This window comes from Aedes albopictus, chromosome 2 (genome assembly GCF_035046485.1).
Source record: "Aedes albopictus strain Foshan chromosome 2, AalbF5, whole genome shotgun sequence".
NCBI classification, from domain to species: Eukaryota; Metazoa; Arthropoda; class Insecta; order Diptera; family Culicidae; genus Aedes; species Aedes albopictus.
This window is the reverse complement of record NC_085137.1, coordinates 67,766,028-67,787,089: the sequence shown is the minus strand read 5'-3', so window position 1 is coordinate 67,787,089 and position 21,062 is coordinate 67,766,028. Positions and strand designations below refer to the sequence as shown.

General features: G+C 43.1%; 3 protein-coding genes across 7 annotated transcripts; 1 reads left to right on the top strand and 2 right to left on the bottom strand.

Moving 5' to 3' along the window:
- Positions 1–1,521: 1,521 nt before the first annotated feature.
- Positions 1,522–3,897, bottom strand: LOC109404802 (FAD-dependent oxidoreductase domain-containing protein 1). 2 transcript variants are annotated; one of them, XM_062849809.1, is made up of 3 exons: positions 1,972–3,897; positions 1,729–1,904; positions 1,522–1,685 (listed from the first exon to the last, which is right to left on the bottom strand). In XM_062849809.1, the coding sequence occupies exons 1-2, from the start codon at positions 3,368–3,370 to the stop codon at positions 1,765–1,767; spliced, it is 1,539 nt and encodes a 512-aa protein (XP_062705793.1). In that variant the 5' UTR covers positions 3,371–3,897; the 3' UTR covers positions 1,522–1,685; positions 1,729–1,764. The 2 variants fall into 2 exon arrangements, with proteins under 2 accessions (XP_062705793.1, XP_019533297.3); XM_019677752.3 differs by lacking the exon at positions 1,522–1,685 and having other exon boundaries at positions 1,723–1,904.
- Positions 3,898–6,527: 2,630 nt separating this feature from the next.
- LOC109404786 (apoptotic chromatin condensation inducer in the nucleus) lies at positions 6,528–15,220 on the top strand. 4 transcript variants are annotated; one of them, XM_029871394.2, is made up of 8 exons: positions 6,528–6,728; positions 6,999–8,512; positions 8,585–8,795; positions 9,169–9,445; positions 13,173–13,285; positions 13,354–13,622; positions 13,693–13,732; positions 14,456–15,220. In XM_029871394.2, the coding sequence occupies exons 2-6, from the start codon at positions 7,005–7,007 to the stop codon at positions 13,552–13,554; spliced, it is 2,310 nt and encodes a 769-aa protein (XP_029727254.2). In that variant the 5' UTR covers positions 6,528–6,728; positions 6,999–7,004; the 3' UTR covers positions 13,555–13,622; positions 13,693–13,732; positions 14,456–15,220. The 4 variants fall into 4 exon arrangements, with proteins under 4 accessions (XP_029727254.2, XP_029727253.2, XP_029727252.2 ...); XM_029871393.2 differs by having other exon boundaries at positions 7,004–8,512; positions 13,693–15,220; XM_029871392.2 differs by having other exon boundaries at positions 13,693–15,220.
- Positions 15,221–15,660: 440 nt separating this feature from the next.
- On the bottom strand, positions 15,661–19,259 carry LOC115265609 (ranBP-type and C3HC4-type zinc finger-containing protein 1). Its single transcript, XM_029871391.2, has 3 exons — positions 18,963–19,259; positions 18,069–18,900; positions 15,661–16,117 (listed from the first exon to the last, which is right to left on the bottom strand). Exons 2-3 carry the CDS (start codon positions 18,843–18,845, stop codon positions 15,806–15,808), a joined length of 1,089 nt encoding a protein of 362 aa, XP_029727251.2. The 5' UTR covers positions 18,846–18,900; positions 18,963–19,259; the 3' UTR covers positions 15,661–15,805.
- Positions 19,260–21,062: the final 1,803 nt, after the last annotated feature.

The following is a 21,062-nucleotide window of genomic DNA, read 5'->3' as shown; positions in this document are numbered from 1 at the left end:
CTCAGTCTTCTACAGGAAGAAGCGTCAGCAGGAAGAACGAGATCGCAAAGCGATGGAAGGGCTGTACCGTGCTAAGGACACATGGAAGTTCTATGAGCAGCAGAAGTGTTTGCCACAAATCTTTGGAGGAGAACTTTGGCGTACAACAGATCTAGGAGTACGAGAATGAAAGACTTTCGACCCCTGATCTCCAAGAGATTGAAGAGGAGGTTGGCCGGTTGAAAAACAACAAAGCCGCTGGAGCAGATCAACCACCATAAGCGAGCTTCTAAAATACGGCGGAGAAACACTGGTAAGAGCACTACACTGGGTCATTACCAACATTTGGGAGGAAGAAGTATTACCGCAGAAATTGATGGAAGGTTTAATGTGTTGCATCTACAAAAAAGGCGACAACCTGGATTGCGAAAACTACCGCGCAATCACACCACTGAGCACTACCTACAAACAGCCTTGATAATCCTCCTCGAAATCAAAAGAGTTTTGCAACATGCTCTAGAGCGGTGTTTTGCTTTTGCCTCGTCGCGAGGGAGCAAACGAACCCCAAACAGAGAGTCAATAAAAACTGAGCGCGGAAAAGGGGAACGAAAAAAGAGCCGATGATTATTTCGGGTTTTTGAGTGTGATTTTCGCCTCGAGAGTCTTTCTTTGTATGGGAGTGGAACTCGCGAGAGCTTTTTTGAGTGTGAGTGGACGTGAGAAACACAACAACAATTATGAGTGTAGGACGAACTCCTCGCTGCACGGCAAGCTCGCGCTCAATGCTGTTGAGGATTTGCGTTCTGATTTCTGAGTTTTATTTTCACTCCTCAGAAAATCGCCGAAATCGCTTCCTCATTTTCTCGCGAGGGAGTTTCTGTCAAGCCTGCCTACAAGCAAGGTACTCTCAAAGTTTATGTCGCCGTCTATCGCCGATTGCAAGAGAAATGCCGCGAATACAACGTGCCCACACATCACTTGTTTATCGATTTTAAATTGGCCTATGACACAATCGTAGAACCCTACGGTCGAACAAAGTTCGCCGTCACACGATCAACCATCTTCAAAACGCTGGTTAGACCGATAGTCCTTTATCTGTACAAAACATAGACTATATGTACGTGCAGAGGACCAACGCGCCCTTGGAGTTTTCGAACAGAAGGTGTTGCGTACCATCTACGGCGGAGTGCAGATGGAAGACGGGACTTGGAGAAGGCGAATGAACCATGAGCTGCATCAGCTGCTAAGAGAACCAACCATCGTCCATACCGCGTAAATCGGGAGGCTACGGCGGGCGGGTCACGTCATCAGGATGTCGGATAGCAACCCGACTAAAATGGTTCTCGAGAGTCATCTGACCGGTACAAGAAGACGTGGTGCGCAGCGAGCTAGGTGGGTTGATCAAGTGGAGGACGATTTGTGGACTCTCGCAGAGTGCTGCACTATCGAATGTAGACGAATTCTACATACAGCAGAGGACAGTCGAGCTAGTCTGACCGGTAAGGTAAGTCCAAAACGTAATTATGAATTAAACAAGCGGTGTGGAGTTAAAACGAAAATTAAAAATTGATCGTATTGGCAAAACTAAAAGATTTACCGATCGATTCATGCGTCTTCAACGATTATTTTCCAATTTTCTTCAGACTTCTCGTTAGATTTTTTTCATTTGTATCTTTTCAAATTTGCATCTCATTTTGTTAATTATGTCCAGGGAAATGTGAAAGAAGAAAAAACATTGTATACTTAACGATAGATTTGCTTTTTATCTAGACAGAAGATTCCACGTCACACGATGTTAGCCTCAAAGAGGGGTTGATCCACCAGAATTCGATCGAAACCAAACCTCGTCAGGTCAATCGTTCGGCATTCGCCATCTATGATCATCTCCGAAATGGCCCGCCCAACGGCTGGCGTTTGTTGAATACCTTCAAAATGGAAGAATGAAACGTGTAAGACCATCCCAATTGCTGAAATTGTTAGTAAGTTTCTTACCATGTCCGCTGAATCCGGTTGCTATGTACAAATTGTTGTAATACGGATGGGGACCGATGATGCCGTTTTCGTCGAAGGTGTTGTACTCGTAGAATCCTGCCCACGCACTTTTCACCTTGACGGCTTCAAAATCGGGAACCAATTTGGCCAGATTTGGCCACACGTTGCTATCGAAGTAGTTGTAATCAACGTCCAAATTATCCACCGGCGGCTCCTCCGAGGGCAGTGGACTTTTACCGCCGAGATAATTACCTCCCAAGCCATCCCGCCGGAAGTAGGTTCCGGTGGGGTCGATCGTTAGTGGGGTATTGATTCCCGGTCCGCTATCGTTTTGACACTGGAACACATAGACGAATCGTTTTCTCGGTTCCACTGGAAGAGGTATTGAAAGCATTCCCTTCCCGGTTCCAATGCGCGCCAGTTTGGCCACTTTCCCGGATTGGGCACCGGTTGCAATGATGACAATTGAAAACTTCACATCCCGAATTTCTCCGTTCTTCATTTTGAGGTATGCTTTCTCGAGTCCTTCGTACTCTCCTGGATTAATACCTTCGACAAGGATATCCTGTTGCTTGCTGAATTCGAATCCAACCAATTCGGCCTCGGTGTAGTGAGCGCCATACTCTATGGCACGCTTCTTGAACCCCGATAGCAACGCCCACGGATCGAACCATCCTTCTTTTTCCAGCCCATGACACCCAAGTGCTATCCCCTCAGTGTTAATCCACGGAAATCTCTCCTTCAGCTTGGCAGCCGTCAAAATCTCATTCCTGGCGCCCAACGTGTTCTGCAATCGAGAATTCTCCATCAACTGCTCGGCTCCCTGTTCCGACGCAAGCATCAAATAGCCATAGGGAGTGAAATTCACCGCTACATCGTCTCCTAGATGTTCTTTTATGTTCCTCATGAAATCAGCCCCGTACAAACTCATCTGGATGTTTTCAACGATTGAAAACTGCTGTCTCAATCCACCAACCGACAAACAGGTGGAGGCTTGCTGATAAGTGGGATCTTTTTCCACCACTACCACATTCAATCCAGTCCGCGCTCGCTTCTTCAACCAATAGGCTATGGATGATCCAACTCCACCGCCGCCAATGATTAACACGTCACAGTGGCTTTGGAAGTCCTCCCTGCGATATCGCTCCAAGTAGTTATCCACATCCTCCGGCGCATCTTTCTTGGGCAAAATAAAGTTTTTAATCTTCTTCATGTCATTGCCCAGAATTTTCATCGTCCGTGATACCGGGTTTACCAAATTGGCTTCCACTTCTTCTGGTTTGTAACTTCGTTCATCATCTTTCCTCCGTCCAGAACTCAACTTTCTCACACTCCCAGCGGCTAGTGTCCGTTGTTCAAGCGGATGAATCAAAAATAATTTTTTACTTAATCGTAGCATTTTGCGTGTTGCTAATGGCAAATACTGTAGTGTAGTGACCGACTAGCAAGTTTTCACTCGTCACTAGTTATATCAACTCGTTCAATTTCTGTTATCTTATCAGTAAAAGCCCCGTTGTTTATTGTTCATTCGCCAACCCTAGACAAGTAGTATTTGCGCACCATCTGTTTTCACAAACGTTGCTGTATTTGCGGAGCTTAGTAAAATATGCTCATTCATTTCCTACATTGATGCACCACGGAAATGCGAAAATCCTGGGATGCAATTACGAAATGCATCGGAAGTTCCACTTGATTTGCTGCCCACCACGATAGACTTCACTGCCGATCAGACCACGGCGCGCAGTTATGTAACTCACACTGCTGAATCGAGGTTTGACTGAACACTTGTATTTCAGCTTCTTAGTTACTACTTCTGGCAGTAAAATTAATCCACTAAAAATCGTTTTGTATTGAATAGGGTTTAAAATTATATTTTACACAGCACTAGTACGGTAAACCCGGCCATTCGTGAAACGGAACACTGTTTACAAACACCGAGACGACTCTCGTGCATGCAAAACGAGTGTCAGTCCGAGGCAGTGCTGCCGAAACCAAACTGTCAAGCTCGCATCAACACTTTACGACAGGGATTCATTTTCGTGCGGTTCGGTAAAATTGATGATTGAAACTCGCGTAACATTACAAAAAGGCTCGAGTCCACGCAACGCCTTCGTTGAGACTTTAATGAGCCTTTTCTGCTGATTGATGATTAACCTGGGCTTGTTAGGGGAATATCTGTAAATAAAAAGAAAATCGGGTTAAGTACGGTTCCTTTGAATTCCACTAAAAATTTGTATCCTTTGACAGATACGTATTTCGACCTCAACTGTAAGGTCGTCTTCAGTGTCTTGTACTTGAGTCGAGTCAAGTACAAGACACTGAAGACGACCTTACAGTTGAGGTCGAAATACGTATCTGTCAAAGGATGCAAATTTTTAGGTGGAATTCAAAGGAACCGTACCTAACCCGATTTTCTTTTTATTTACTTTTCTGCTGATTTTTGGGTCTTTGACAGTATTCTCAATTTAGTTGAAAATTGGAGTTTTTGACTAGCGAAATTGGGATTTTCTCCAAATCCGTGCGTCGGACCTAACTTCGGAAGTGATGCGCTGTATAGTAAACCTGGTCCGCGCACCACTTCCGAAGTGTTAGGTTCGACGCACGGATTTGGAGCAAAATCCAACTTCGCTAGTCGAAAATTCCGGGTTTCAACTGCACGGAGAATAACTTAACGAAATTCAGCGCTTCATGTGACAATCTCGTTTCTGTTTACATACGGTGTTTGGTAAATTTAGGCTTGAACAGTTCCCGTATGGTCCACTGCACGAATTTTTGCTGGCCTGCTTACTCTCACAGGAAATTTGACGTTTGAGCGGTGCCGGCACCTCTCAAACGTCAAATTTTCGGTTAGAGTAAGCAGGTCAGCATAAATTCGTGCAGTGGACCATACGCGGAACCAGAAATCAACCCAAATATAGGTTCTTTACACTCATATCGGCTCTTCCGTACGAGAACCCAAATTTGGCTAAACCGCGTTAAAGCTCTGAGTGGGTAGTTTCCTTTTGATCCCGGCAAAAAATTGCAACCCATCGCAAAGTTCTTTCTACCCATCGTTGACTTTCAAAAGTACCCTAGTGGGTTGAAATAAACCCACTTTTGGGTAAACGGCAAAAAAACCAAATTTGGCTTCTCGCACGGACATTATCGGCTAGGTAGCTGCTCCTCGCTTTGTTTTTGACAACATTGCGAGCGGGAGAGCGAGGAAACAACCCACTGCTGAGTAAAAAGTTCAAGCGGTTTACTTATTTTTGCGTTCTTTTAACGTATTTTTGGGTAATCTGGTTTTTCCGTGACCGTTGTTAGACTGCTGGGTTATGCGTGCGGAAAAATTTACACACTTAATTTTGATTACCGAGTTCGGTAATTTTTTGACGAGATTAAAACTGCTGAGCACCGAACTCGTTCAGCAAAAATGCATTGTTTACCTTTTCCATACGATTTTGACAGTTGTTTTACTGAGCCTCAGTAAAATCGATTACCGAAACTACCGAGATCGTACTGCTGTTATAATCTCGTCAAAAAAGTACCGAACAGGCCATTCAGAAATAAGTGTGTACACACCTGGCAAAGCGTGTACTGTAGCTTTACCCCCGAGTCCACAAAACGCTTTTGTTAGAGGCGACTATATGCTAATTCAGATTAAATACCCCCAATTGTAGAGGAGCTTGATGAGATAAGGAGAAAATCGGTTGTTTACATAAAAAGGTCAATTTTTTGTCGTCAAATTTTACTCATTTTTTGCTCTAGGAGTTGCTATTTTCCTTTTGCAAGGGCTTCCATTATCATCATTCTTGATGCATACTCCGACAGATAGGCCAGCTAACAAAAAATCCGGAAGATCGCCCAAGAGCTCTTCAAATTAATCACATAAATAGCTCGTAAGTACCTACCGGATCTAAGCGCATCTGAAAGAGAATTAAATTTTCTTTCCAAAAAGTGCTCGTTTGTTTCTCTACGATGCGGAATTCGATACGAAAAAGTGAAAAAAGTGCATTTTGCCTATGTTTCGCCATGACACTTTTTGGCGGAGTCACGTTTTTCGTAGGTTCTCATTTCTGCCACCAACCTGATGCGAAGGGATCGTTAGCTTCCGTCAGATTTGCCTATAACTGATGAGTCAAATAAATGTGCAAAACAGGCAATCCATGACAACTTTTTGCGATGGGGGTGACAGCCAAAACTGTAAACACTTCGGTAAACAGTGTGAGTACAACTTAACAAAGTTTCGTCAAGTGTCGTCGGTGCTTGACAAATTCCTTTGTGTTCAACTGTCACCCCGATCATCGATTGTCAAAAATACATGGTAAACAAAAAAAATCAGCTGATCGTATCTGTCTCATGGATTGCCTTATATGTAGAAGTAAATCATTTTCATAAGGCGATCTGAGAAAGATCCCATATATAAATCAACAGATTTAAGACTTTGAATAGGGCCGTGGACCCTTTTCAATACTCGTGCGAGTTTTTTCGTGCACTTCTCGGTCAGCGGAGCGTCCTCTACTGTTTTCGTGCAGCTCGGTAGAAACAGCGAGACGAAAAAGTAACGAAAAGAAGACCGAAGAAAACTTTTCTCGATGGTGGCCACAAGCAAAACGTCGCGGCGCGTTTGATTTATCGTGAAGTTTTTCCAACTGATTCACATTTTATTGCGATCGAATCGCGTAAAAAGTAGTGCATTCGTTTCGGCTTTAGTGCTGCTGTGGAAATCGGTTATTGGTTGCGGCCAAATTTGAGGATTTAGTGCCGAATTTCGCGAGGTAAGTTGTGGCTAGAGGTGGACGAATGGAAGAGTCGCCAAATGTGGCAGCCAGCCCAACCAGTAGTTGTAGTGTGGGGTGGGAAGCAATTTTCGAAAGGGGAGCGCTAGTGCGGCTGTAACCGGCATCCATAACATGAAATGGGGTTGAAATAATAGTGTGGGGTAATGATGATAAAAGTGTCGTTAGTCGGAGAAACTATTATTTTCCCATCAATTTAATTCACCGATTAATAGATTTTGAAATATGTAGTCTGTATTTTTATTCCAGCACAGGATGCGACGTAAGGCTGCGGAGAAGGCGAAAAGTTCGCCGGAAAAGTCGTCCCGTCGGACCACCCGTCGGGGACGTAAATCTCCAACGGCGAGTCCTGAAAGGGAAGAATCAGCTGCAACAAAGGAACACTCGGAGGACGAACAAGCAGCAGAACCGGCGGAGCAGCATAAGTCCGATGATAGCGGATCTGAGCAGGAAGAGGAGACACGAAAAAGAGGGCGTGGACGAAGAACTTCGCGAGCTAAGGCATCCGAAGAGAAAACAGTCGGTCGACCTAGAAGAAGCTCCAGGAGGAAGTCTCAATCGGTGGAGCCTTCGGATAAAGAAGAAAGTGAAAGAGAGGAGAATGGCGAAGGTGCAAATGATAAAGATGCTGCCGTAATGGAGACCATTCCAGAGGAGAAACCGGAAGAAGTACAAGAGCCTGTAGCTTCCAAGTCTCCTGAGCCGGATCAAAGTGAAACACAGCAAGAAGCGAAAGAAGAAATTCAGGAAAATACTGAATCAGTGCTGGAGGTAGCTAATGTGACTAATTCAGAGCCAGAACAAATGACAGAAAAACAAAACGGAGCAAAAGATGATGTTGGAGAACCCGAAGATAATCAGGACTGCGAGCAATCGCGGGAGTCTGGAGAAGTTGATTCCGAGAGCGTGCAGGAAGACGAAAGTCAGCAGGAACCTCCGAAAACGGAGGAGAAAGCTACCAAAGAGGAAACTCCTGAAAAGGAAGCTTCTGAGGAGGATTCCTCGTCCGAAAAGGACGTTCGTAAATCGGAATCACCTAAACCGGTGCGGAAATCTCGTTTCAGGTCACGTACCAGATCTCCTGTTCAACAGAGAGAATTGCCGGTCGAATCAAAGCAGGACAATGGCGACGATGATAAAAACGATGACGAATTGGAAGCTGGAGAAATTAAAGACGACGACACTCCACAAAGAAGCCCTGAGAAAAAGCCAACAGAAGAGAAGCCTTTACGTAGGCCTTTACAGCGAAAAAGACGATGGATTTCATCAAAATCTGACGCCAAGGCTTCTGTTATAACGATATCCACGGATTCTTTGAAAAACATAATTTCGGAGCCGGTCCAACCGGTTCCCCTGTCAGACGTAAAGCTAGAGTCCTCCCCTGAGCCGGAAGAAATCGTCGATAGTAATGAGGAGCCGGCGTCCGGAGAACGGCGTCGCTCCAAAGACAAACTATCGACCAAATCTTCCGAGAAGGAAAACATCGACGAGGAGGACCCGCACAAGCCCAATCCTGCGGACAAACTTTTGGGGACCAATCGTAAGGTTAGCATTGTAAGCGACGATGGAAACACGGCTATCGCCCGACCTCCGAGCCCGGCGAAACACCATTCCAGCAACATACTGTACATTACGAATTTGGTCCGACCGTTCACGGTATTGCAGCTGAAAAGCCTGCTGGCCCGTACCGGCAAAATCGTCGAAAATGGATTCTGGATCGACAAGATCAAGTCGAAATGTTTCATCAAATATGAAACCGAGGAGTAGGTGTCTTGTACGAGATCTTCCGAAGCAGGCAACATGTTCTAAAACTTCTCTTTTTGTTCTTTCAACAGTGAAGCTGTGGAGACCCGTCACGCACTGCACGGTGTCCGGTGGCCGGCATCGAATCCGAAATGTTTGCACGTTGATTTCGGAACCGAGTCGGCCATGGAGAAGGCGATCATTTCGACGCTGGATGACGCCGGAACCACGCGCATCGCGATCGACAGCGGCAAGGACGCCAAAGAGTTCGGATGGAGCCGCGATTCTGTGAAGCAGGAGGAGGTTTGTATTTTATTGTATTTTTTTCTGATTTCCTTCGATGATGATTTTGATTTTTGGCCATCCTTCATCGAGGGCATAATTTCATTGTTTTTGTTTTGCAAATTCAAATCCAATTGTGTTCTTCTGTATCTGATCCATTTTATGTTAATGTTGTACAAGCTACTCTCGCCATTGACCTCGACCATTGGTTAAAACAATTTACAGAACAGAGCAAACAACAAGCCTGTGTGCTCAACCGCTAAAGTCTTTCAGAGGTCTCAGTAGACAGACAACAAAATAGATACTCGATAAAATTTATTTTCATTCCTGGTCCAGGAGTAGCTAAAGAATATAACCGACAAACCCCTTCGATTATTCTTTTTCAATTCGGTAGGATACCCACGTGGTGCGACCGGTGCGTGAATGGGATCTAGGCAAGAAGGACGCATTCGATCGGGAAGATCGTGGCCGAGCCGATGGGGATCGGGGCGGTCGGGATAGGGAGCGGGACCGAGAACGGGAACGGGATCGTGACCGCGATCGCGAGAGGGACCGGGACCGCAGCGGACGTGTCGACGAGGGACGTGGAGATCGCGGCAGGAGGCGTTCAACGGAGCGCGAATTCGGACGGGACAGAGACCGGAGACGCGGCAGCACCAGCGTTTCACCAGGTAAGTCGGACTTTGATGCATTCATTTGTATTTATTGAAGCTGGATGGTCAAAATTGCGACTGCCTTTTCAACTAGCTTTAAATATTCTTCAGTGGTTGCCTTCAGCTACTATAAAGCTGGAAGGGTTAATCGTGTTTACATCCAACGATTCAGTCAGGTTGATCATCGAGTTTACTTAGAGCCCTTAAACAGCAACGCCATCTAACAGTTCGAAGTTACTAAGATACTTCATGATAATGAGCTGCCACAGCAACCTACGATTTGTTTCACTATCAGGATTTCGTCGATTTCAAAGAGGAATAGTAGCGGCGATAGTATACATCCTCGCCTCTTTCCAGCGACGACCCGGATGGGATTGGACAAGATACCGTTGTGCATTACTCTGCATGAAAAAGCCTCGTAACGGGGCTTCAATGAGGATGATTTCTCAGGAAGACCCTTCCGCCTGAGGGCTTCCAAAATGTTTTCGTGGTTGAGACGGTCAAAAGCTTTTTCGTAATCAATGTCAATGCAATGACCATCAGGTAGTGGGACTCTTGGAATTCATTGATTCGTGCCAAGATGATACGGGACATGACAAAATGATCCGCACATGATTGTCCGGTAATACGGAATTCTGCATGTTGTCGTCGGAGAGTTTCTCCTGCATTGAGATAAGGGCCTCTTTGCCGAGGACTTCAAGACCGATACACAGTAACATGATGTCTAGCCTACTGTCAGATCATTATTTTTGGATATCTTTACTAAGCCGCCTTGCATCCTGTCAGCAGAATAATTGATGCAGCATTTGTTTCGATACTACAGATACCCGGGATTCTGTTCGATTTCATGCTATGGATGTATGTTTCTATCCTGCAATAATGCAGCTTCGGTGTTGACACGGGTAACGCGTCGAGCCCTTGACGGATCATGCTGAGTTGTTGGTGGCGTGACCAAAGTTCCAAAGTTCTCAAACTGGTCCATCACTAACTGTCCAGATGTGTGTTTCACGGGCACCGTAACATTAATGTTAGTCTCACTAAAGTGACGTGAGATATAAAGGCGACAAATATCGCCGGCAAATATTTTCGGCTTTCTTGCCTTTGTCTTTTATCCCGTCTACATGAGCGTTTCACTTCCTTCTCGAGAACCGAGTGGCTTTGGCTCCTCATATTTTTGCTCGCTTTGGCGTTCTTTCGCATTTCTGTTTTCCTACACGTATCTATCTATGATCGAATGTTTTATCCTGGTGCGTTGCTCACCCAAATTATTCTGTATGGATATACAAGTTATTTTTATCTTGCATTTCGGCAGCTTCATCATGTGGCGCTGAAAATTGTATCATGGTAATGTTTCGAACCCGTGTTCTGAATTTGATCAAAATTACTCTCTCAATAATTAGCTTACACTTATGAGCGCAGCGTGGCCGTCACTGAGCAGGAAACTAACTCTACGGTGACTAGGAGCCTGTTCGCCTCGTAGGCCTGAGCAGAATTTGATTTAATACCTATTTGTGTTTTCCAAAGTTCGGACAACAGCTTGGCTAAATCCTAGGATCTCAAGCTTTATACGAGTTGCCTGCGCTGAAGATCGTAATTGTCAAATCATTTCGTTATGTTTCACTTTTGTTTTCTGTGCACCGTGTTGGAGCGGTTGGGGCTGCTATCTTAGGTATAGTGAAGGAGCATTTCATATTTAGCTGCTTGATGCCATAATAGATGTTGTTTAAGCTGTTGAAAACCGACGGAACAGGTGCACAGCGGACAACCGACTATAGTATACTCCCTCCAGTTTGTCAATGTACCATTTTGCAGATAACACATTGTTATTAATAGATACACTTCCACAGTTATTAACTGAGAACTTGCTCTGTCAATGACTATTTTGCATGTGTATATCGTTGCCACACAAAGATACTCTATACCTAAGCAAGGATGTTTTCGATCACCTGGCAATCATTTGACTCATTTGTCTATAACTCAGCTCAGTAGCCTAATATTAAAATGTGATGTTGGATAAACTTGTAGATTAATGTTTTTCCTACAATTATTACCAAGGACGCCATAGAGGTAATCACGTTCAAATGTATGCGTGCCTTTTTTGTAGATGTAGTTGTGAAACTGCGAGGAAAGAGTCGGTTTTCTCGATAGGGCGATGGAAGTGCGAGTGAAAAATCCGGGTTCAGAATCGCGCTACAATATTCGTTGGTCAGTCGGTTTTCTCGATAGGGCGATGGAAGCGCGAGTGAAAAATCCGGGATCAGAATCGCGCTACAATATTCGTTGGTCAGTCGGTTTTCTCGGTAGAGCCATGCAAGCGATAGTGTGGAATGCGGAATCAGATTAGCTTGAGAATTTTCGAATGGCTGACAATTTTCAGGTAAGAGTGATGGAAGTGCGAGTGAAAAATCCGGGATCAGAATCGCGCTACAATATTCGTTGGTCAGTCGGTTTTCTCGGTAGGGCGATGGAAGTGCGAGTGAAAAATCCGGGTTCAGAATCGCGCTACAATAATCGTAGATCAGTCGGTTTCCACGGTAGGGCGATGGAAACGCGAGCACGAAATCCGGGATCAGTGGTCATCGTGATCAAATAAATCATAATCGTGATGAAGACCGCGACGTGTATTTCCATATAACTAGTGGATCATATCACCTAACAGAGGTGGCTCCTAGATCCACACCTTACCCTACCCTACTAACCACCATTCCTTCCCGTGACAACTGTGGGGATGCTGTGGATTCCACGGTTTCTAGTAGCAACGGTTGTCGAACTAACATTCCTTCCCTTTCCTGATGACCGTAAGGACGTGGCCAGCGCCGTTATTGACTTTAAATAGCTGAACTCTCGAATTGTGCACATTGAGAATGGTTAGCTAGTCCCAAGCTTTCACATTCATTGGCTCTCTGTGCAACTTCGATTGTTCTGGTCAATCACGGAGTAGCAACTACGATGTGTACGGTTATCTTTGCTTTGCTTTGCTTTGTAGTTGTGAAACGGCGAGGAAAATATTTGCACTCTTACCCCGGACGTTAGTTTTATCATTATTTACTCGTTTTACCCAATTCGATTGGGTAATTGGTGCAATCTGGATAGCCTTTCAATCGGCGTGCACTTTTGTGTGAGGAAAAATTTGCGCTAGTGTTCGTGTGTTGAAATGTCACTTATCTCTATATTCTAACTCTTATATTTATGGCGTAAAAGTGTTAGTACCACCTACTCATACTAAACGATCAGATTTTTCGATCGTTCAGTATGAGTAGGTAGGTAGTACCATAAGTACTAGCGCTCTCACGCCGTATATATGAGAGTTAGCATTTGGCGTCCTTGGTGATAATTGTAAGAAAAACATTTATACATATACAAGTTTGCCGAACACCACACTTCAATATAATACTTCTGAACTGAGTTATAGACAAATGAGTCAAATGATTGTCAGGTGATCGAAAACATCCTTGTACCTAAGGATGTCAAAAAAAAAAAAATACGCAAAGTTCCTGGACCGATTGGGTCTCGATCCCGTCATCCCCAGTATGGTCATGCTGAATACCCACGCCTTTACAGCTGTGGCTATATGGGCCCTATCAATAAGTAAGAATATTCAAGATCCTGTGATCATTCCTACAATGTTGATGCCATTTAGAATGTCAGAACGTCAAATCATGCAGTTTTGGTTAACCAGTTTTAATGAATACTTTAATGTACAAAAGGAATGCTAATAATTAAAACAATGCATTTATTTTTGCAGCGAGAAAGTTTAAAAAGAAAGAAAATGAACCGCCAATAAGGCTGTTGGATGATCTTTTCAGGAAAACTAAAACCACCCCTTGCATATACTGGTTACCACTGACAGCTGAACAGGTATGTCTGAATCGTGTTACCCTTCACCAAGAACACTTTGTAACCCCTTGATTCTTCCGCCCGTCCAGATCACAGCTAAGGACGAGCAGCGTCGCAAGGAGTTGGCCGAGAATCAGCGCCGCCAGGAGGAGGCGCGCAAGCAGGAGGAAGAGCGTCGCAAAGAGCGCGAACGGCGTGACCGTGAGCGCCGTGAGCGTCCACGTTCCAACTCGCGAGACCGACGCCGTCGTTCGCGATCTCGGGACGACAACCGACGTAGGCACAGATAAATGCCTACACGACGCAAGCGCCACCTCCGCTGATGGAAGCGGATACGAGGGAGCAAGTTAAAGAACTGGTACTTACTCACAAACAACATTTTTTTGTAAAGGCAACCTAATTGACCTATTGTAATGTTAACACTGCAGAGATCGCGAACGGATCAAGGATGTGTTGCAGATACGAGCGGTGAGAGAGAAAGAGAGGGAGAAACAACTTTTGGGAGATCCCGTTCGTCTTCTTGCCACCGGCGACGAATTCCTATATAGGGTCTGTGCAGAATATTATTGTTTCTTTTAATCTTTGCCTCTTACTCCAGAATTTAGCGTTTCCCGGTCCTTGATCCCCCGGATTTGTTCGGTTTTGTATTCCTCTTTTATTTCACAGTCAATTGTATATCTTTTTTGGGGCGAGTTTTCATCGTTCGCTGTCAGGGTCCGAACTCTACATCTCTAGAGTTTACTCTGACTACCCAAGATTATTTCCCTTTTTAAGTTCATTACAGGAAATAAGGTTCGATTACATATTTTCCTCTAGAATCTAGCAAACGATTGTTTCGTTTTTGGAAGCAAAACAGTTCTTGCTAGGATTTTTCATTCGTACCCAAAATGGAAACTAATTTAATTCATTAATATTTTTACAATATGAGCTACAATTTATAATTCATGAAGAAATTATAAGTACATATATAGATAGGAGTAGTACAGCCCGCGCGCAGTAAACGTGTAGTGTCCAGAGCATCAGTTCGTCCAATCCTACATCATATATATCAAAGCGGAAACGGAGTTGCAGTTACACAAATGACCGAGACAGCCAAAACAAGACCCTAATCACCAACAAACAACCCAGCATCAAAAAAATGACAGCTCAATAAGCAACCTTCTCTTCTGTATATTGTGTATTTCCTATCAGAAGCTGAACTCGTTCGAGAAGGCACACGCACATGTTCTCTGGGATTGCCGTGGTTCTGATTCTCCACAAACACTGGTGAGCGATGTCTAATCCACTCACTCTGAGCTGATCTGGGTCTATGTTCTAACTATGCAGGCGGTATATCGTTATGAGGAGAGAAAGGATCACCCTTAATCATCATCACTCCAGTCGAAACCCTATCGAGGAAATCTGAAGCCCGTTCTTTCATCGGAAACTGTTTGATGCTAAGAAACCAGCTTCATTTAACGCATTATGATTGAATACACAACGGAACGGAATCATATTAAGCGTCATCTTCGCAGCAAGCGCTTGAACTACCTATCATCCGTTAAAAACCGCAAAAGTCAGCGCGCTGGAGTATGATCTTCATGGAAACACGCCTGTTTTTTAATCGCGGAGACCGCGTGCATCGGAAAACATCGTGGGAAGCTACGAGCATTGAGGATGGAAACACTGAATGAAATGAATTTAATGTAGTCAACCCCCCCTCCCAAGGAAAGCTGAATAACTAGAATTTGTAGTAATGGACAAACTGTCGTTTTATTTTTCTCTCGTAACAGAAAACCGTAGAGTTCTCTTTTTCTTTCGTGTTGGGTGACACAAGTGTGAAGCAAGCACCAACACAAAGCAGATTTTACGAACGAATAAATTCGCCAGTAAGCATAATTGATAATCTAATCGTATTTGGTAAAACTTTAATTCCTACTCAAAAGATGAGAATAAAGTATAAACGTCAATAATCTATTTTAAGGCTTTTACTGAATTTACTCGAGCTTGATGACCACCCGTGAATGAAAAATTCTCCGTAGGAAATCTGGTGTCTCAAGGACACCAATACACAAATTACGTAACGCAAAAAACACCATATTTGAAGTCTTCAATGAATTCAAAGGCGCAGTATCACAACGTCCGAGGCCATAAAGTCCCAGGACTTTATGGCGCATTTTTCCGGGGCATAACGTCCGAACTTGCAGATACGCCACGAAGTCCAAGGAAAGAAGGCACATAGGATATTATGACGCATCCAAACTTTTGGACGCTATTTCGCAAAAAAAACGCGACTTAATGTCCGGGACTGTATGGCCTCGGACGTTGTGACCCGGCCCCGAATTCAAACACTTGTAAAAAATAAAAAACTCAGCGAATTATGACACATTTTATAAGCATAAACAAGACTGTAACAAAGTAAATGCTAGAATATGTAAGATTCCTTTATTTTGTCAAAAAATACTAGTGACAAATAACAAATGCTTGCTTCCCTTTGTTCCGAGTTTGCAAGATGGCAGGTAATAACTTATCTTCAGTCTTCCTTCTTCCCTATAAATCGCGCTAGTGGCAATTCTGGCAGTTCGGGTGGCATCTCTGGCCATTGACGTTACACCGGCATCCTCCGCTGGTATCGCCGGGGCCACGTGGTCCCCATCGCGGTCCTTTGGTGGCCCAGCACACCTGCGTTTTGCAAATGCTGCAAACAATCGCGTCACAACCGGCGATTTTGGTTAGCGCGATGCGACATTTCGGACAACGCATGGCCACTCCGTCGGTGAGCATTTTCTCGACTTCCTCGTGGGAGAGCTTGTCCATGGTTTGCATTTCTTTGCTGTGCTTGAAGTCCTGACAGGTCTTTCCGGCGTGCAAGGCCTGTGGCGGGAAATTGTCTATTAGTAATTCATTGAGTTGTAGGAGTATTGAAAGGTCATTTTCCGGTTTAATTTTTTTACAGATGTCTTGGTGTTTTGGCCAACTCTAGGGATTCCTCCGAGAATTCCTTCAGGGAATTCTCCAGGAACTGCTCCAAGATTTCTTCCAAGAATTTCTCAAGGAATCACTACAAGAGTTCTTCCGAAAATTCCTCCAGGATTTTTTCTAAGGATTTCTCCCGATATTCCTCCAAAACTTCTGCTAAGAATGCCTCCAAGGAACTTTAATAAGAATTTCTCCAAGAGCTGCTCCAATACTTCTGTCAAAAGTTTCTCCAAGAATACCTCCAGGAATTTGGTCAGAGATTCCTTTATAAATCCGTCTAGGAATACCTTCCGGGATTTTTCAATTAACACCTTCAGGAATTCTTCCAGAAAATCCTTCAAAAATTCCTCCAGAAATTAATACAGGAATCCCCCAGGATTTTTTCCAAGAATTCCTTCAGGAAACTCTCCAAGAATTCCACCAACAATCCTTTCCATGAATTCCTTCAGGAATACCGCCCAGACTTCTTTCAAGAATTCCACCAAAAATCGCTCTAGGAATTTCTACAGGATTTCCTTGAAGATTTTTTTTCAGGAATTCCTCCGAGAATTTCTACAAGAATACTTCCAGGAATTTCTTCAAGAATTTCTTTAAGAAATTTCTGAAGAAAATCCTGGAGAAATTCCTGGAGTACATTCTGGAAGAATTTTTGTAGGATTTTTGAAGAATTTCCGGGGGAATGCTTGAGGAATTCCTTAAGTAATTCCTGGAGGAGTTTTTGAAGTTATTATTTTAAATTTCAATTTTATGGAGGAATTCTTCCTAGAGAGGATTTCCTGGAGTATCTTCTGTAAGCATTCTTGAAGTAATTCCTGGTGTTCCTGGAGGAATTCACGCGAAGAATTCCTTAAGTATTTCCCGGAACAATTCCTGGAGCAATTCCTGTAGGAATTATTTCAGTTATTCCGGGAGGAGTTCCTGGTATAATTCCTGGAATATTTCTAGTAGGAATTCCTTTGTTTTTTTTTTCGAAACAATTCCTGTAGTAATTCCAGAAGGTAATTCCTTCTAGAGAGTACAGAAATTCCTGGTGGAATTTCCTGAAGTATTTGCTGAAGGAATTCCTGGAGTATTTGCTGGAGGAATTTCTGGAATACAGGGACCATTTTGGTCGCGTACTGTTAAAAAACAAAGAAAAACTTTTTTTGCTCATCACATTAATACCTCCGAGGGGTCTCCACAGTCGCTCCGGCCCCGGGCCCCCACAATCCTTAATCCGGGCCTGCTGGAATATATCCTGGAGGAATTCCTGAAGAAATTCTTGGAGGAATCCAAGGAGGGATTCCTTGAGGAATTACTGAAGGAGTCCCTGGAGGAATTCCTTGAGGAATGACTAATGGAATTTCTGGAAGAATTTCAGGAGGAAGTAAATAATTGCTGAAGGAATTCCTGGAGTATTTGCTGGAGGGATTTCTGGAATATATCCTGGAGGGATTCATTGAGAAATTACTGAAGGAATCCCTGGAAGAAGTCCTGGAGGAATGACTAATGGAATCGGAGTACTTTGGAGGCCTTAGAATAGCTCGGGGATCAAAACTTCAACAGACTATGATAGGTAGTATTAGATTGCATGTCAAGGATCAGTGAAGACAGGTGAAAACTATTGGTGATTAGCAGCCCAAATTACACATATGAGACCAAGTTTCAGAAGCAATCCATGCTAGAAAACCACCTTCTTTGCATTGTGCTCTTGCGTTGATTTACTATTTCAAGCTGTAAAAGAGTTCCCAAATATTATAAAATAGCAGATTCGCAGCTTGCACCCTTGCACCAGCAGGGTGTAAACCCAAACTAAACGAAACCGGAATATGACGTACCTACTCTCTACGAGCCTCTCTTTACTTACCCCGCACGGAACACAATTTTGGGCCTTGCAAACCGGACATAGGAACAACGTGACATTGTCCTCGATCAAACACCACCCCACGCAGTCCGGAGTTTTGCAGTGGAAGGCGTTCTCTGCAGAAAGTTCCGCCTTTTTTAGCGATCGCTCCAGATAACGGTTGTACTCATCGGCACTCAAAAGGCTTTTTATCTCCCGGTGTTGGATAATACTTTCACAAGCCTTATCGTCACTATCTTTGATAGGGCACTTCACATCCACGTCTTCGGCGAGTTTTATCAATTCGATCAGGCAATCACAGCAAAGGCAGTGGAAGCATTGGGTTAGAGTGACGCCCTTGTAGGCCTCACATGTGTCCATACAGATTGGACATTCGACGGGCTCGGGATTAGGAACAACGCTCGCGTCACTTGCAATCTTGAGCAGGTCCAGCTGTTTCTGCATTGAATCTGTATCCTTTTCTAGGGCTGCAATTTGTCGGTTCATAAAGTCATGACACTCAGCCGGACTTAGCAGTGCTTCGATTTCCCGGTGCTCCAGGCTTCCTATGCACTCGTAACAACCGTTGGGAAACGGGCAACGGATGGTTGTTGCATTGAGAAGTGATACTTTCAGACAACCGATGCAGAAAGTGTGCAAACAGTTAACTAGCACTACTCCCAATCCAATGGACGTCAGATTGTCGCAAAGCTGACACCAGTTCGGTTCTGTGTTGTAGATTAGGGATTGTTTGTCCATAGCTAACAGCTGTTGATACTGATTATCGGTAGAAGCAGCCATGATCGAACAAGGGCCAGTTGTCGATTAAGTTTTTAGATAAAGCAAATGGGTAAAACTGCAACGATGCGGTGTAATACTTAACAATTGCATCATATTTTTCAAATATATGCAACTTACCTATGTGGCTTTATCATCTACAACATCAACGTTCAAATCTCACGCCAGTTAGATTGCCGGTGACTAAGCTAACAGCCCCCGATCGAATACTGTCGAACACACATTTATCGGCGAAGGAAAGCGGAACACGTATTAATTATTATTATTCTATCGAACAACAGGCAACGAGCCAACCTTCTGGAGGATCGAATTCCACTAAGTGGCAAAAATCAACTTTTAGTCGTTTATAGCTTTTCCAGCCATCCACAGATCACGTTTTCGTTTTCGCTTACGGTGGCACTCTTCAGGAACGATGTATTCTATAAAGGGTGGCTGGTAATTAGTGCTACACCCGAAAGAAGGTGAATGTATGGGCGTCGTTGTCAACACTGTTACTTTCGCCCTTATTTAAACTCAACCTAGTTACTGCGCTCTATGCTTTGCGTATTGCAATTGAAATTTGTATGGGATTGTCCATGGAAAAAATTACTTTTTTCATTTTTCGCGAGAGGCTGAAATTCATCAGAAACCATGAGATTTCTGCATTGATGTAGAAGTACAGCCTGATTGTTTTGGAAAGTTTTGCTGAATACGGTGAAGCGATACGACGCTTTGTACAAAATGGTATGTTCTGCAAATCGATTATAGGTGTTTCAATTTGAACATGTAAAGAAATAACTAAATCTCGCTGTTTCGTTAAACAACGTCTACGCTATAAATTTTTCCACAAGCGTCGGAACATTTCGTGGTCTTCGACAAAGTTTTTCGACAAATCCTAGACTAGTCTATTTTTCCATATTTCTTTATATTGGGTGACCCAGTACAATACATACAAATGTAAAACTTTTTAGCAGACACTCTGCAAAATGGTAGTGTGAGTGTTTGGCGCAAACTTAAGCGAGTTCAATCAGCACGTGGATATGTATGCGGTTTGTGTGGGCGCGAATGCATACTAATCACGTATGTGGCAACCCTATCCCTACCTAGTGGGTCTGACAGGAGCCAACATTCATTTTGTGAATGTAGATACACGCGTTGCAAATTATTGGATTGGATACATACAATAGAACAAATTTATTCTCTTTTGCTGACTTTCTAAAGATTAAATTCCAAACAATTAAACAATGCCATGGGTCCGGCTTATCAAGCGGATTATTCATTCAATACATCTCCCAACCTATTAACATCCCCTATCCCAAGTTACGGTAAAGATGCCGGGAGTACTGATATTTATGCTTTCAATCTGGGACGGTTATGAAAAGGTATATGAATGCTAGTATCCAATCTACGAAGTACCGTCAAACGGGGTGACTTGAAACACTTTTCAGCTTCAACTAACAAAAAATGTTGATTAAACTCAACTTTAAAATTCAAACTATTTGTAATAGTTTTAATAGTCGGCCCCTCTATAAAATAGAGTGAACAAGTTATAGATTGATTTATTTTTTCATGTTGAAAAAGCCAAATAAACTCGTTTTTTATAAAAGACGTCGTGCTGGGTGACTTGCAACACCCAATGTAAATCCCTTTTCAAACACGCAGATATTAATTTTTAGTTTCAAGCATATTTGATAAGTATTCTTGCTACTATTGTGATATTGTTTGGGCTGACATACTTATTTTTACATTTGTTTTCATACGAAATTGAATTGTGAATTTTTATATGGAAATATTGGGCTCAAAAACACCAAGTTACTAATTGTTAATTTAACATAAGTTTTAATGTATTTTTCAGTTCATATGATGATTCTGCAGACTTTTGCTGATGAATTATTAGTTAAACAACAATATTTCGTTTTTCTGGACTTTGAATTGTTAAGAAAATGAGTGTTGCAAGTCACCGCGTCTAGGTACAATATTTCAAAACATATGAATATAACAAAGATATTGTAATATTTTTATAAAGTAAAATGGAAAATCATATAGCTCATTATGTATAGAATCCGCATATAGAATATTATTTTTGGGAAATTTTGTTTTCATTCTTTTGCAGGTAATGATTCAAGGCTCACATTTTTGTTACTTTTTCAGACTAATGTTAAATTTCTGAATATTTTGTTGGAACTATTTTCATGAAAGTAAAAATCGTGGCTACTACTCAGATAGTATGTGAACTTCAAA